The 10964-nt window shown below is 41.1% G+C and overlaps 1 protein-coding gene across 1 annotated transcript in view; it reads left to right on the top strand.

The window, feature by feature from the left end:
- The first annotated feature begins 1688 nt into the window (after nt 1-1688).
- oprm1 (opioid receptor, mu 1) overlaps nt 1689-10964 on the top strand; it is a 28385-nt gene continuing 19109 nt past the window's right edge. The window contains exon 1 of the mRNA XM_024388154.2: nt 1689-2126. Coding sequence (XP_024243922.1) covers nt 1882-2126 — 245 coding nt within the window. The 5' untranslated portion in view covers nt 1689-1881. The remainder of the gene's footprint in view (nt 2127-10964) is intronic.

Below are 10964 nucleotides of genomic sequence, written 5' to 3'. Positions count from 1 at the left end.
TCGGCGTACACATCACGGACAAACTGAATTGGTCCACACAGACAGCGTTGAGGCTGAAGAAACTTGTCACCAAAAGCACTCACAAACTTCTACAGAACTTCTACAGATGCACAATCGAGAGCATCCTGTCGGGCTGTATCACAGCCTGGTACGGCAATCGCTCCCCCACACAACCATGTGTGGGTGGACCACAGGGTAGTGAGGTCTGCACAACGCATTTCCTCCAGGACACCTACACCACCCGATGTCACAGGAAGGAAGGCCATAAAGATCATCAAGGACAACAACCACCCGAGCCACTGCCTGTTCACCCCGCTATCATCCAGAAGGCGAGGTCAGTACAAAGCAGGGACCGAGAGACTGAAAAACAGCTTCTATATCAAGGCCATCAGACTGTTAAACAGCCACCACTAACATTGAGTGGCTGCTGCCAACATACAGACAACATAGGCCAACATACGGCCTATGCCATTCTGTACCATCACTCACTTTAATAATGGAAATAGATGGAAATTGATGTAAAAATGTATCACTAGCCATTTTAAACAATGCCACTTAATATAATATAATGTTTACATACCCTACATTACTCATCTCATATGTATATACTGTACTCGATACCATCTACTGCATCTTGCCTATGCCGTTCTGTACCATCACATCATATATCTTTATGATATATTCTTTATCCCCTTACACTTGTGTGTATAAGGTAGTAGTTGTGGAGTAGTAATTGTTAGGTTAGATTACTCGTTGGTTATTACTGCATTGTCGGAACTAGAAGCACAAGCATTTCGCTACACTCGCATTAACATCTGCTAACCATGTGTATGTGACAAATAACATTTGATTTGACTACTAGCAGCTACATTATTGAAAAAAATGTGCTTACTATGCTTGTGATATGTGGTTGTCCCACCGAGATATTTTAAGAGTGTAAGTCGCTCTGGATAAGAACGTCTGCTAAATGACTAAAATGAAAATCTTAACATGTTCTCAGAACATTATTACATAACCTATCATTTCCTTTCTCAGAATTTTAATAACCCCCCAAAAAAAAAAACCCCAAAAAAACAATCAGGGAACCATAGAAAAACATTATCTTAAATTCCCTGCGACCTAAAAATGTTAGTTCCCAGAAAAGTCTACATTTTCACTTCCGTTCTGATAACATTTTTAAAAAACGTTATGTTTTAATGGTCAGGAAACTTCTGGCTTCGTTCCCAGAACCAATGGGAAACCAAAAACGTAAGTTCCCAACGACACGTTCACTTGTAGCCTATAGGCTAGGGTCTACAGCTGCACTTCAGATTGACCTCCATTACAAAAAAAGATTGCAGTTTTGAAACTGCAGTAAAAGTACAGTAACAGCAGTCGACTGGTATTTTGGGCGCAGTAATTGCAGAATAACTGCAAAATTACTGAAGTAAAAAAGACTTATTTTAGATCAGTATTTGCGCATATTGCAGTTATATTGCACTCTAACTACAGATATACTGCTGTGTACTGCAGTTATACTGCACTCTGATTTAAATATTTTTTCGTAAGGGCTGAGTTTGAAAATGTATGCAGTCTACTGTAGCGCAATATTGTTAAATAATTCTGAAGGCTAATGCTTCGCTATAGGCAATTACCGCATTCTAACGCCAGTGCCTCGGGGTTGGTTCATGGAGTGACGTCATTTTGCTTGATAAATTGAGAACGCAATAGGGGGAACTGGTAATATGCATTTATGTTTCATCTACGTCCAATAACTCGTGCGTAAGGGTACTTGGTGTGACACAAAAACGCCTTAACTCACACCGTGCAGCCTTGAACGTGAGAGAATCGTTGCGAGATTTCTTGTCCTGAGCGCCTCAGCCGGGACAGCTTCAGCTGACCATGGAAAGCGGTAGCAACACGTCGAACTATCCATACCATTTCTCGAATATGGCCATGATGAACAATAGTGTTTTTTGTCGGAATTTCAGCGATAACATGAGTTTGGATGCCAAATGTGAGAGAACAGACAATCTGGCCAAAGATTCGACACCAGTGATCATCGCGATTATAATCACGACTCTTTACTCTATTGTGTGTGTGCTTGGTCTGGTGGGAAACGTGCTCGTCATGTATGTCATTATCAGGTAAGATATCAACAACTAATCCCAGGTTTTATAGCCTACACTGCCCTGACACTATTGTTCTGATGCATGGTAAATCCGAGTCTAGGTTAGATTAGTAGTATGTGTACATTTCATAGTTTAATAGGAAAATCAACTGACAGTAACCCGCCATAGAAGGGAATACCATGAGGAACCACATTGTGGTAAATTGAAAGAAACAGGTTGTTGATAGACCAATATGGCACCATGCTCAATAATTGTTCTGAACAGAGCACGTGAAAGAATTCCACCGGGAGTTAGGCGCACGTAAATCATGATATAGACCAGTAAATGGCTACATTATTCCGCCTGTAATTAAAGGGAATTCATTGCAACTAGAGTATGTGCTGAAGGCCATCATTTAAAAAAATGTATTGCAAACATTTTGTCAATAGACTATCAGAGTATAGCATAGTCACAACTGTCTGCTGTTAAAGATAGCATTTTATTGCAACCACAGACATCTTCAGTGCCTCGAACGGTCAGAAATTAACGCGTTTGGATTTCCAGACCCCAGTGGAGTCACCATAATAATATCAACTGTCAAAGAAACCATTGATGTGGGACCATTGATAGGCGGACATTGGCTACATATGATTTTGACATAATTCGATTATTATTAGTATTTAACTCTCATAAACACTTTACTTTGTAAACATTTGAAAAATATATATTTTGAGAGCGTACCCCCCCCAAATAAATGCATTTCAAATTGGCCAGAACAATTACAAAGACTTTTATTTTGCAATTAAAAAAAATAGCAGTTGTAAGAGCAATGTAACAATGTGTACTTACACTGAACTTGTCTATATGTCAGTTAATTGGTATTAGGGTCACTTATTGTACAGTAGGACCTCACCGCTCAAGAAGGACTTTTCCCACTAGAAGGACTTGGTGTAGGCAATACCCTGGCCTATACCCTTTCACAGAAGAATAATTCGCTAGGGTAATGGCTCATTAGAAATGTAGAGCATGTGTAGCCCGTGATCTGCCATTGTGAGACTGAGCCTGCATGGAGACATTGAGAGGATGGATTGGCCATGAGACTGCTGATAGCTTTCTGATTTACATAGTAACATGTTACTTTGATATCATCACACCACTTGCTATACAGACATGCCATCATTGTCACAGGTGTGTTGAATGGTGGCAGCTCATGACACATCTGTTAGCACATATTATTAGACAGATATGTGTTTTTAATTAAACAGCTTCACTAACGTCCTTCATATAATTAGATTAGATCAGGTTTTTATTTAGTCACATGCATAGTATCGCAGATGTAGTTGCAGTGTACAGTGAAATACTTATGCTCTGAGCTCCAACAGTGCAGGTGTGAATGAAACAATAAAAAATAATAATATATACAGTACCAGTCAAAAGTTTGGACACACCTACTCATTCAAGGGATTTTCTTTATTTTTACGATTTTCTACATTGTAGAATAATAGTGAAGACATCAAAACTATGAAATAGCATATAGTAGTAACCAAAAAAGTGTTAAACAAATGAAAATATAGTTTATATTTGAGATTCATGAGGTAGTTACAGTGGGGCAAAAAAGTATTTAGTCAGCCACCAATTGTGCAAGTTCTCCAACTTAAAAAGATGATAGAGGCCTGTAATTTTCATCATAGGTACACTTCAACTATGACAGACAAAATTAGGAGAAAAAATCCATAAAATCACATTGTAGGATTTTTAATGAATTTATTTACAAATTATGGTGGAAAATAAGTATTTGGTCACCTACAAACAAGCAAGATTTCTGGCTCTCACAGACCTGTAACTTCTTCTTTAAGAGGCTCCTCTGTCCTCCACTCGTTACCTGTATTAATGGCACCTGTTTGAACTTGTTATCAGTATAGAAGACACCTGTCCACAACCTCAAACAGTCACACTCCAAACTCCACTATGGCCAAGACCAAAGAGCTGTCAAAGGACACCAGAAACACAACTGTAGACCTGCACCAGGCTGGGAAGACTGAATATGCAATATGTAAGCAGCTTGGTTTGAAGAAATCAACTGTGGGAGCAATTATTAGGAAATGGAAGACATACAAAACCACTGATAATCTCCCTCGATCTGGATCTCCACGCAAGATCTCACGCTGTGGGGTCAAAATGATCACAAGAACGGTGAGCAAAAATCCCAGAACCACACGGGGGACGTAGTGAATGACCTGCAGAGAGCTGGGACCAAAGAAACAAAGCCTACCATCAGTAACACACTACGCCGCCAGGGACTCTAATCCTGCAGTGCCAGAGGTATCCCCCTGCTTAAGCCAGTACATGTCCAGGCCCGTCTGACGTTTGCTAGAGAGCATTTGGATGATCCAGAAGAAGATTGGGAGAATGTCATATGGTCAGAGGAAACCAAAATAGAACTTTTTGGTAAAAACTCAACTCGTCATGTTTGGAGGACAAAGAATGCTGAATTGCATCCAAAGAAGACCATACCTACTGTGAAGCATGGGGGTGGAAACATCATGCTTTGGGGCTGTTTTTCTGCAAAGGGACCAGGACGACTGATCCGTGTAAAGGAAAGAATGAATGGGGCCATGTATCGTGAGATTTTGAGTGAAAACCTCCTTCCATCAGCAAGGGCATTGAAGATGAAACGTGGCTGGGTCTTTCAGCATGACAATGATCCCGAACACACCACCCGGGCAACAAAGGAGTGACTTCGTAAGAAGCATTTCAAGGTCCTGGAGTGGCCTAGTCAGTCTCCAGATCTCAACCCCATAGAACATTTTTGGAGGGAGTTGAAAGTCCGTGTTGCCCAGCAACAGCCCCAAAACATCACTGCTCTAGAGGAGATCTGCATGGAGGAATGGGCCAAAATACCAGCAACAGTGTGTGAAGACTTACAGAAAACATTTGACCTCTGTCATTGCCAACAAAGGGTGTATAACAAAGTATTGAGAAACTTTTGTTATTGACCAAATACTTATTTTCCACCATAATTTGCAAATAAATTAATTAAAAATCCTACAATGTGATTTTTTTGGATTTTTTTTCTCATTTTGTCTGTCATAGTTGAAGTGTACCTATGATGAAAATTACAGGCCTCTCTCATCTTTTTAAGTGGGAGAACTTGCACAATTGGTGGCTGACTAAATACTTTTTTGCCCCACTGTACCTGGAATGCATTTCAATTAACAGGTGTGCCTTGTTAAAAGTACATTTGTGGAATTTCTTTCTTAATGCGATTCTGCCAATCAGTTGTGTTGTGACAAGGTAAGGGAGGTATACAGAAGATAGCCCTATTTGGTAAAAGACCAAGTCCATATTATGGCAAGGACAGCTCAAATAAGCAACGAGAAATGACAGTCCATCATTACTTTAAGACATGAAGGTCAGTCAATGTGGAAAATTTCAAGAACTTTTACAGTTTCTTCAAGTGCAGTCGTAAAAACCATCAACCACTATGATTAAACTGGCTCTCATGATGACCGCCACAGGAATGGAAGACCCAGAGTTATCTCTGCTGCAAAGGATAAGTTCTTTAGAGTTAACAGCCTACGAAATTGCAGCCCGAATAAATTCTTCAGAGTTCAAGTAACAAACACATCTCAACATCAACTGTTCAGAGGAGACTGCGTCAATCAGGCCTACATGGTCGAATTGCTGCAAATAAACCACTACTAAACCAATAAGAAGAAGAGACTTGCTTGGGCCAATAAACACTAACAATGGACATTAGATCGGTGGAAATCTGTCCTTTGGTCTGATTAATCCAAATTTGAGATTTTGTCTTCCAACCGCCGTGTCTTTGTGAGATGCAGAGGAGGTGAATGGATGGTCTCTGCATGTGTGGTTCCCACCGTGAAGCATTGAGGAGGAGGTGTGATGGTGTGGGCATGCTTTGCTGGTGACACTGTCAGTAATTTATTTATATTTCAAGGCACACTTAACCAGCATGGCTACCAAAGCATTCTGCAAGCCATCCCATCTGGTTTGCGCTTAGTGGGACTATAATTTGTTTTCAACAGGACAATGACACAACACACCTCCAGGATGTGTAAGGGCTATTTGACCAAGGAGAGTAATGGAGACCTGCATCAGATGACCTGGCCTCCACAATTACCCAACCTCAACCCAATCGAGATGAGTTGGACAGCTGATTGAAGGAAAAGCAGCCAACAAGTGCTCAGCATATGTGGGAACTCATTCAAGACTGTTGGAAAAGCATTCCAGGTGAAGCTGGTTAAGAGAATGCCAAGAGTGAATGGGCAAGACAAAATATTTAAGTTCCTTTGAACGGGGTATGGTAGTAAGTGCCAGGCACATCGGTTTGAGTGTGTCAAGAACTGCAAAGCTGCTTGGTTTTTCACGCTCAACTGTTTCGCTTGTGTATCAAGACTGATCCACCACCCAAAGGACATCCAGCCAAGTGTTGTCTCATCGCTGCAACTCCCATTTGGACTTGGGAGAGGCAAAGGTTAAGAGCCGTGCGTCCTCCGAAACACAACCCAGGCGTGCCGCGCTGCTTCTTGACACAATGCCCGCTTAACCCCGGAAGCCAGCCGCACCAATGTGTCAGAGGAAACACTGTACACCTGGCGACCGTGTCAGCATGCATTGCGCCTGGTCCGCCACAGGAGTCACTAGAGCGCGATGGGACAAGGACATCTCTGCTGGCCAAACCCTCCCCTAACCCGGACGACGCTGGGCCAATTGTGCACCGCCCCATGGGTCTCCCAGTCGTGGCTGGTGCGACAGAGCCTGGACTTGAACCAGGATCTCTAGTGGCACAGTGGTGCCTTAGACCTCTGCGCCACTCGGGAGGCCTAAACTTGACATTTTTGACAGTCTTCACGGCGGCCCGTTGGTGAGTATGGGGGCGTGCTCAGCTGGTTCTTCCTGAAATCAACAATCAGCTCCTTTGTTTTGCTGATGTTGAGGGAGAGGTTGGTTACCTGGCACCAGTGTCTACCTTTTCCCGGTAGGCCGTCTCGTCGTTGTTGGTAATCAGGCCTACTACTGTCGTGACGTCAGCGAACTTGAGGATGAAGTTGGAACTGTGTGAGGCCATGTAGTAGTGGGTATACAGGGAGTACAGCAGGGGACTGGGGATGCAGCGTTGTGGGGCCCCCTTGTTCAGGATCAGTATGGAGGAGGTAATGTTGACTACCTTCACTACCTGGGGGCGGCCCATCAGGAAGTCCAGGTCCCAGTTGCATAGGAAGGAGTTCAGTCCCAGGGCTGTGAGTTTTGTGGTGAGCTTAGAGAGCACTATGGTATTGAAGGCAGAGCTGTAGTCGATGACGAACATCCTCATATATGCATCCCTATTGTCCAGGTGGGTGAGAGCAGTGTGCAAGGCAATGGCGATTGCGTCATCCTTGGATCTGTTGGGGCAGTAGGCAAATTGGCGAGGGTAGAGTTTGTCAGGGAGGGAGAAGGTGATGTAGTCTTTGACTAGCCTTTCAAAGTACTTCATGATGACGGAAGTGAGTGCTACGGATCGGTAGTCAGTCAGTTCAGTTACTTTCCCTTTCTTGGGCATGGGATGGTAATTGACATCTTGAAGCAGGTGGGGATAACGGCCTGAATTAGAGAGGGATCTAAAATGTCAGAAACACAAAGCCTTGAATCATTGGAGCATCGCCATTCCCCAGACACAATCCCAAAAGGTCAAGGTCAACCGTAAATCAACGATGTTACTCAGAAATGTCTTCCTCAGCCTGGGGTGTTTGTAGTAGGATTAGTTGTACATAAGCATTCACCTGCTTCATTTATTATTTGATGAATAAGAGGATGTGATGACCAACTCATCTCTGCTGATGACATGCAGTAGTCTAAGAGTCCTGGGTCTAGTTCAGTCTTATTCAGACGTACTACTACCTGAACTTGTTCAATAAGAATACAGATATTCGTAATCCACAGCACAAGTTTCGGTATGGTTTTCCCCCCATATTGCCACTCTTCACTGCTTCAATATGACCCTGAGGCATGTAAGCTACTGTAAGCACAACTGTGAGAGTCAACTCCCTTGGGGAATTCAGAATACACTCACAAAGTCCTCCATCTAACCCAATGCACTGGTGTAGCCAATGATGTATATTAACCCTGGATTACTTTGAAGCCACCGGTCGGCCATATTGGCCCTTACCAGTAGAAGCAGTCCTCCATAGGAATGAATGGAATTTTACAGTATTTCAATTAAATATTTGAATTACATGTGTTTAAGTATTGTTTTGTTGTAGTGGGACAGTAACGTTACTAATCTCTCAAAATTATATATTAAAAAAATATATTTTGGCTTTAAAAAAAAATAAATGTATGTTTAGCTCACATACGATAATTTAAAAGTTTGCATTAAGATGACAATAAATGCATTTCTATAGCTTCCAAAATAGGTTTTACAATGGTGGCGGAGTGCCAAGATTAAGACATTTCATTCCTAAAAGCTGTGTTCAGAGATTTGATTTACTCTGTCAGATTGGTCTAAAATCCTAAATTAATCAGGAATGAGCAGGGTCAGCTATACCATAAGGACCCCTTATTCATGTCCTCAATACATGTAGTGCAACAGGACCACTCTTAGTCTGTCAAGTTTTCTACTTTTGACAAACAATATTGGAATCACCATGGTCACAACCATAAACTGTCACTCCATCTGCCAGATATATTGAAATAGAATATACATTTTGGTAAAAATTTGTTACATTTAATTAAATTTTAGATTTATTAAGCAAAAAATGAGACTGTGTATAACACTTTGAATGAAGAAGCAAAAGCCATTTTTGTCAACCCTGTAAAACATCAACTCCGTCAGATTTTTGGTTATGTTTTCATTTGGGGATTTTCAAAATAGTAATTTTCCATATTTTACAAATGTTTGTATTGAACTTTTGTTTTTAGAGGCAAAAATATGTCTGTTTTGAGTATCTGTTGTCAACTCCATCACTGATGGCTAACCCCCGGTCTGCAATATATGCTTAAACAATGGTAGTATTTCCTGTGCTAAACCTAAGGGATAATGTTTGCTGTATAAATGCTTTATGTTCTAAATGTAGAAAATGATGGCACAAATGCTAATGAAATTAGCCCTGGAGGATTTAATAGTGCTATAAAACAAAACAAAACAAAAATAAGTTTGCACATTTGTATTTGTATTAAATATCTAATGTTAGAATAAAACAATCAATCCCTTTAAACATTTGTTGGACAATAATTTAACAAATGAAATGCCGTTTAATGTGTCTGACGGAGTTGACATAAATCCACTTAGTTGCAATTTATATATTTTTAAAGTTTTTACTTTACATGGTGTGATAGCAGATACCTTGCTCTGACATTGTGGGGAGACTTGCGAAATTGCACTAAGCCACTGCTCCAATGAGCAGGTGTTGAACTGATATTCATTATGATTAAAACCATTTTTAAAGACAAGTAGCTTTGCTCATAACTCGTGCAAATCTTGCATTGACATCAATGCATGATTTAGGCAAAATCAGGCTAATCATTCCCATCTCAAAACTGAATCCTTCCTAAGTGCAGATCAACCCAAACTATCTTAAATGAATATACCTTTTTAACCTTCCTTGAGTCTTTGCTGAGTGTCAGCACCTACATGGTGGATAACGTTCATGCCATTAGCAACGACACCTGACCCACCCACAAGTTCCACCAGATCAGTGCTTACATCCAGGAACTCTCACAAGCACAAACAAATGACAAGTTGTGTCACCCACAGAATGATATCTGCACACTCATGTGATAAATCAATTCTAGAACTGCAGGAAACCGCAGGGAAAATAGTAGAGTGCTGTTTGTTGTCATGGAGACACCGATGCGCTCTCTCCGACCATCCCTTCCCCGAGTCAGCCTACCTGCAAGAGCAGAGCGTGTTTCCTATCTTACAGTACAATAAATCATCACGTCTGATCCATTCCCGTAATTGCTGTTAACACTTACGTTTTTGGGTCACAAACAATGCATTCAAGATGGACCTGTACCCTTCATGGCCATATGTTTGTTCATTGATTAACAAAAAGGTGGCCTATTGTCAGGCTAGTGCTTGTTTTTTATCATAATTTTGTACAATGTGCAAAGCTCGGCGAGATAGGGAAATTGATTCGGGGTACAATTTCCCTCTATGCACAAACAAAATGATATTGATTAATAAAGATTTATCATTTCATTTGTCCTCTTATCACAAGCTGCCTAATACAGCAGGTCCAATTCATGTATTATATAAAGGAGGGTTCTGAGCTAAGGGATAGAGAAAAAGAAACCTAATGTTTTTATTTATTCTGTACGTGTTCCCTGATCGATTACTCAACATCATTCAACAACACTTTAGTAATAAAATCTCTCCTTGTTTCATGATGTTAGTAGGTTTCATAAGTCACTTCAAAGATTACTCGCCATGTGCTGCTGGTCCTGTGGGGATAACTACGGTTTTAGAAATGTGTTTGAATAGGTTCAACACAGTACTCTAAGCCAAACAGAATCATTTCAATGGGCAGAAAATACAGGTTAATACTACACTCCTAGAAAAAAGGTGCTATCTAGAACCAACAAGGGTTCTTTGGCTGTCCCTATAGGAGAACCCATTAAAGAACCCTGTTTGGTTCCAGGGAGAAGCCGTTTGGTTCCAGGTAGAACCCTTTTGAGTTCCAGGGAGAACCTTTTCCACAGAGGGTTCTACATGGAACCAAAACTGTTCTCCAATGGGGACAGCCAAAGAACCCTTTTGGAATGCTTTTTTTCTAAGAGTTTAGTTGTTCCATCCTCTCAAACTCCAGGAAATAACATGCACAGAATTGATGTCCATTGTAACTCAGCCTCCTATGGATCCCCAAAAAG

Source organism: Oncorhynchus tshawytscha, linkage group LG25, assembly GCF_018296145.1.
Source record: "Oncorhynchus tshawytscha isolate Ot180627B linkage group LG25, Otsh_v2.0, whole genome shotgun sequence".
Lineage (NCBI taxonomy): Eukaryota > Metazoa > Chordata > Actinopteri > Salmoniformes > Salmonidae > Oncorhynchus > Oncorhynchus tshawytscha.
This window is presented reverse-complemented; position numbering and strand designations above follow the sequence as displayed.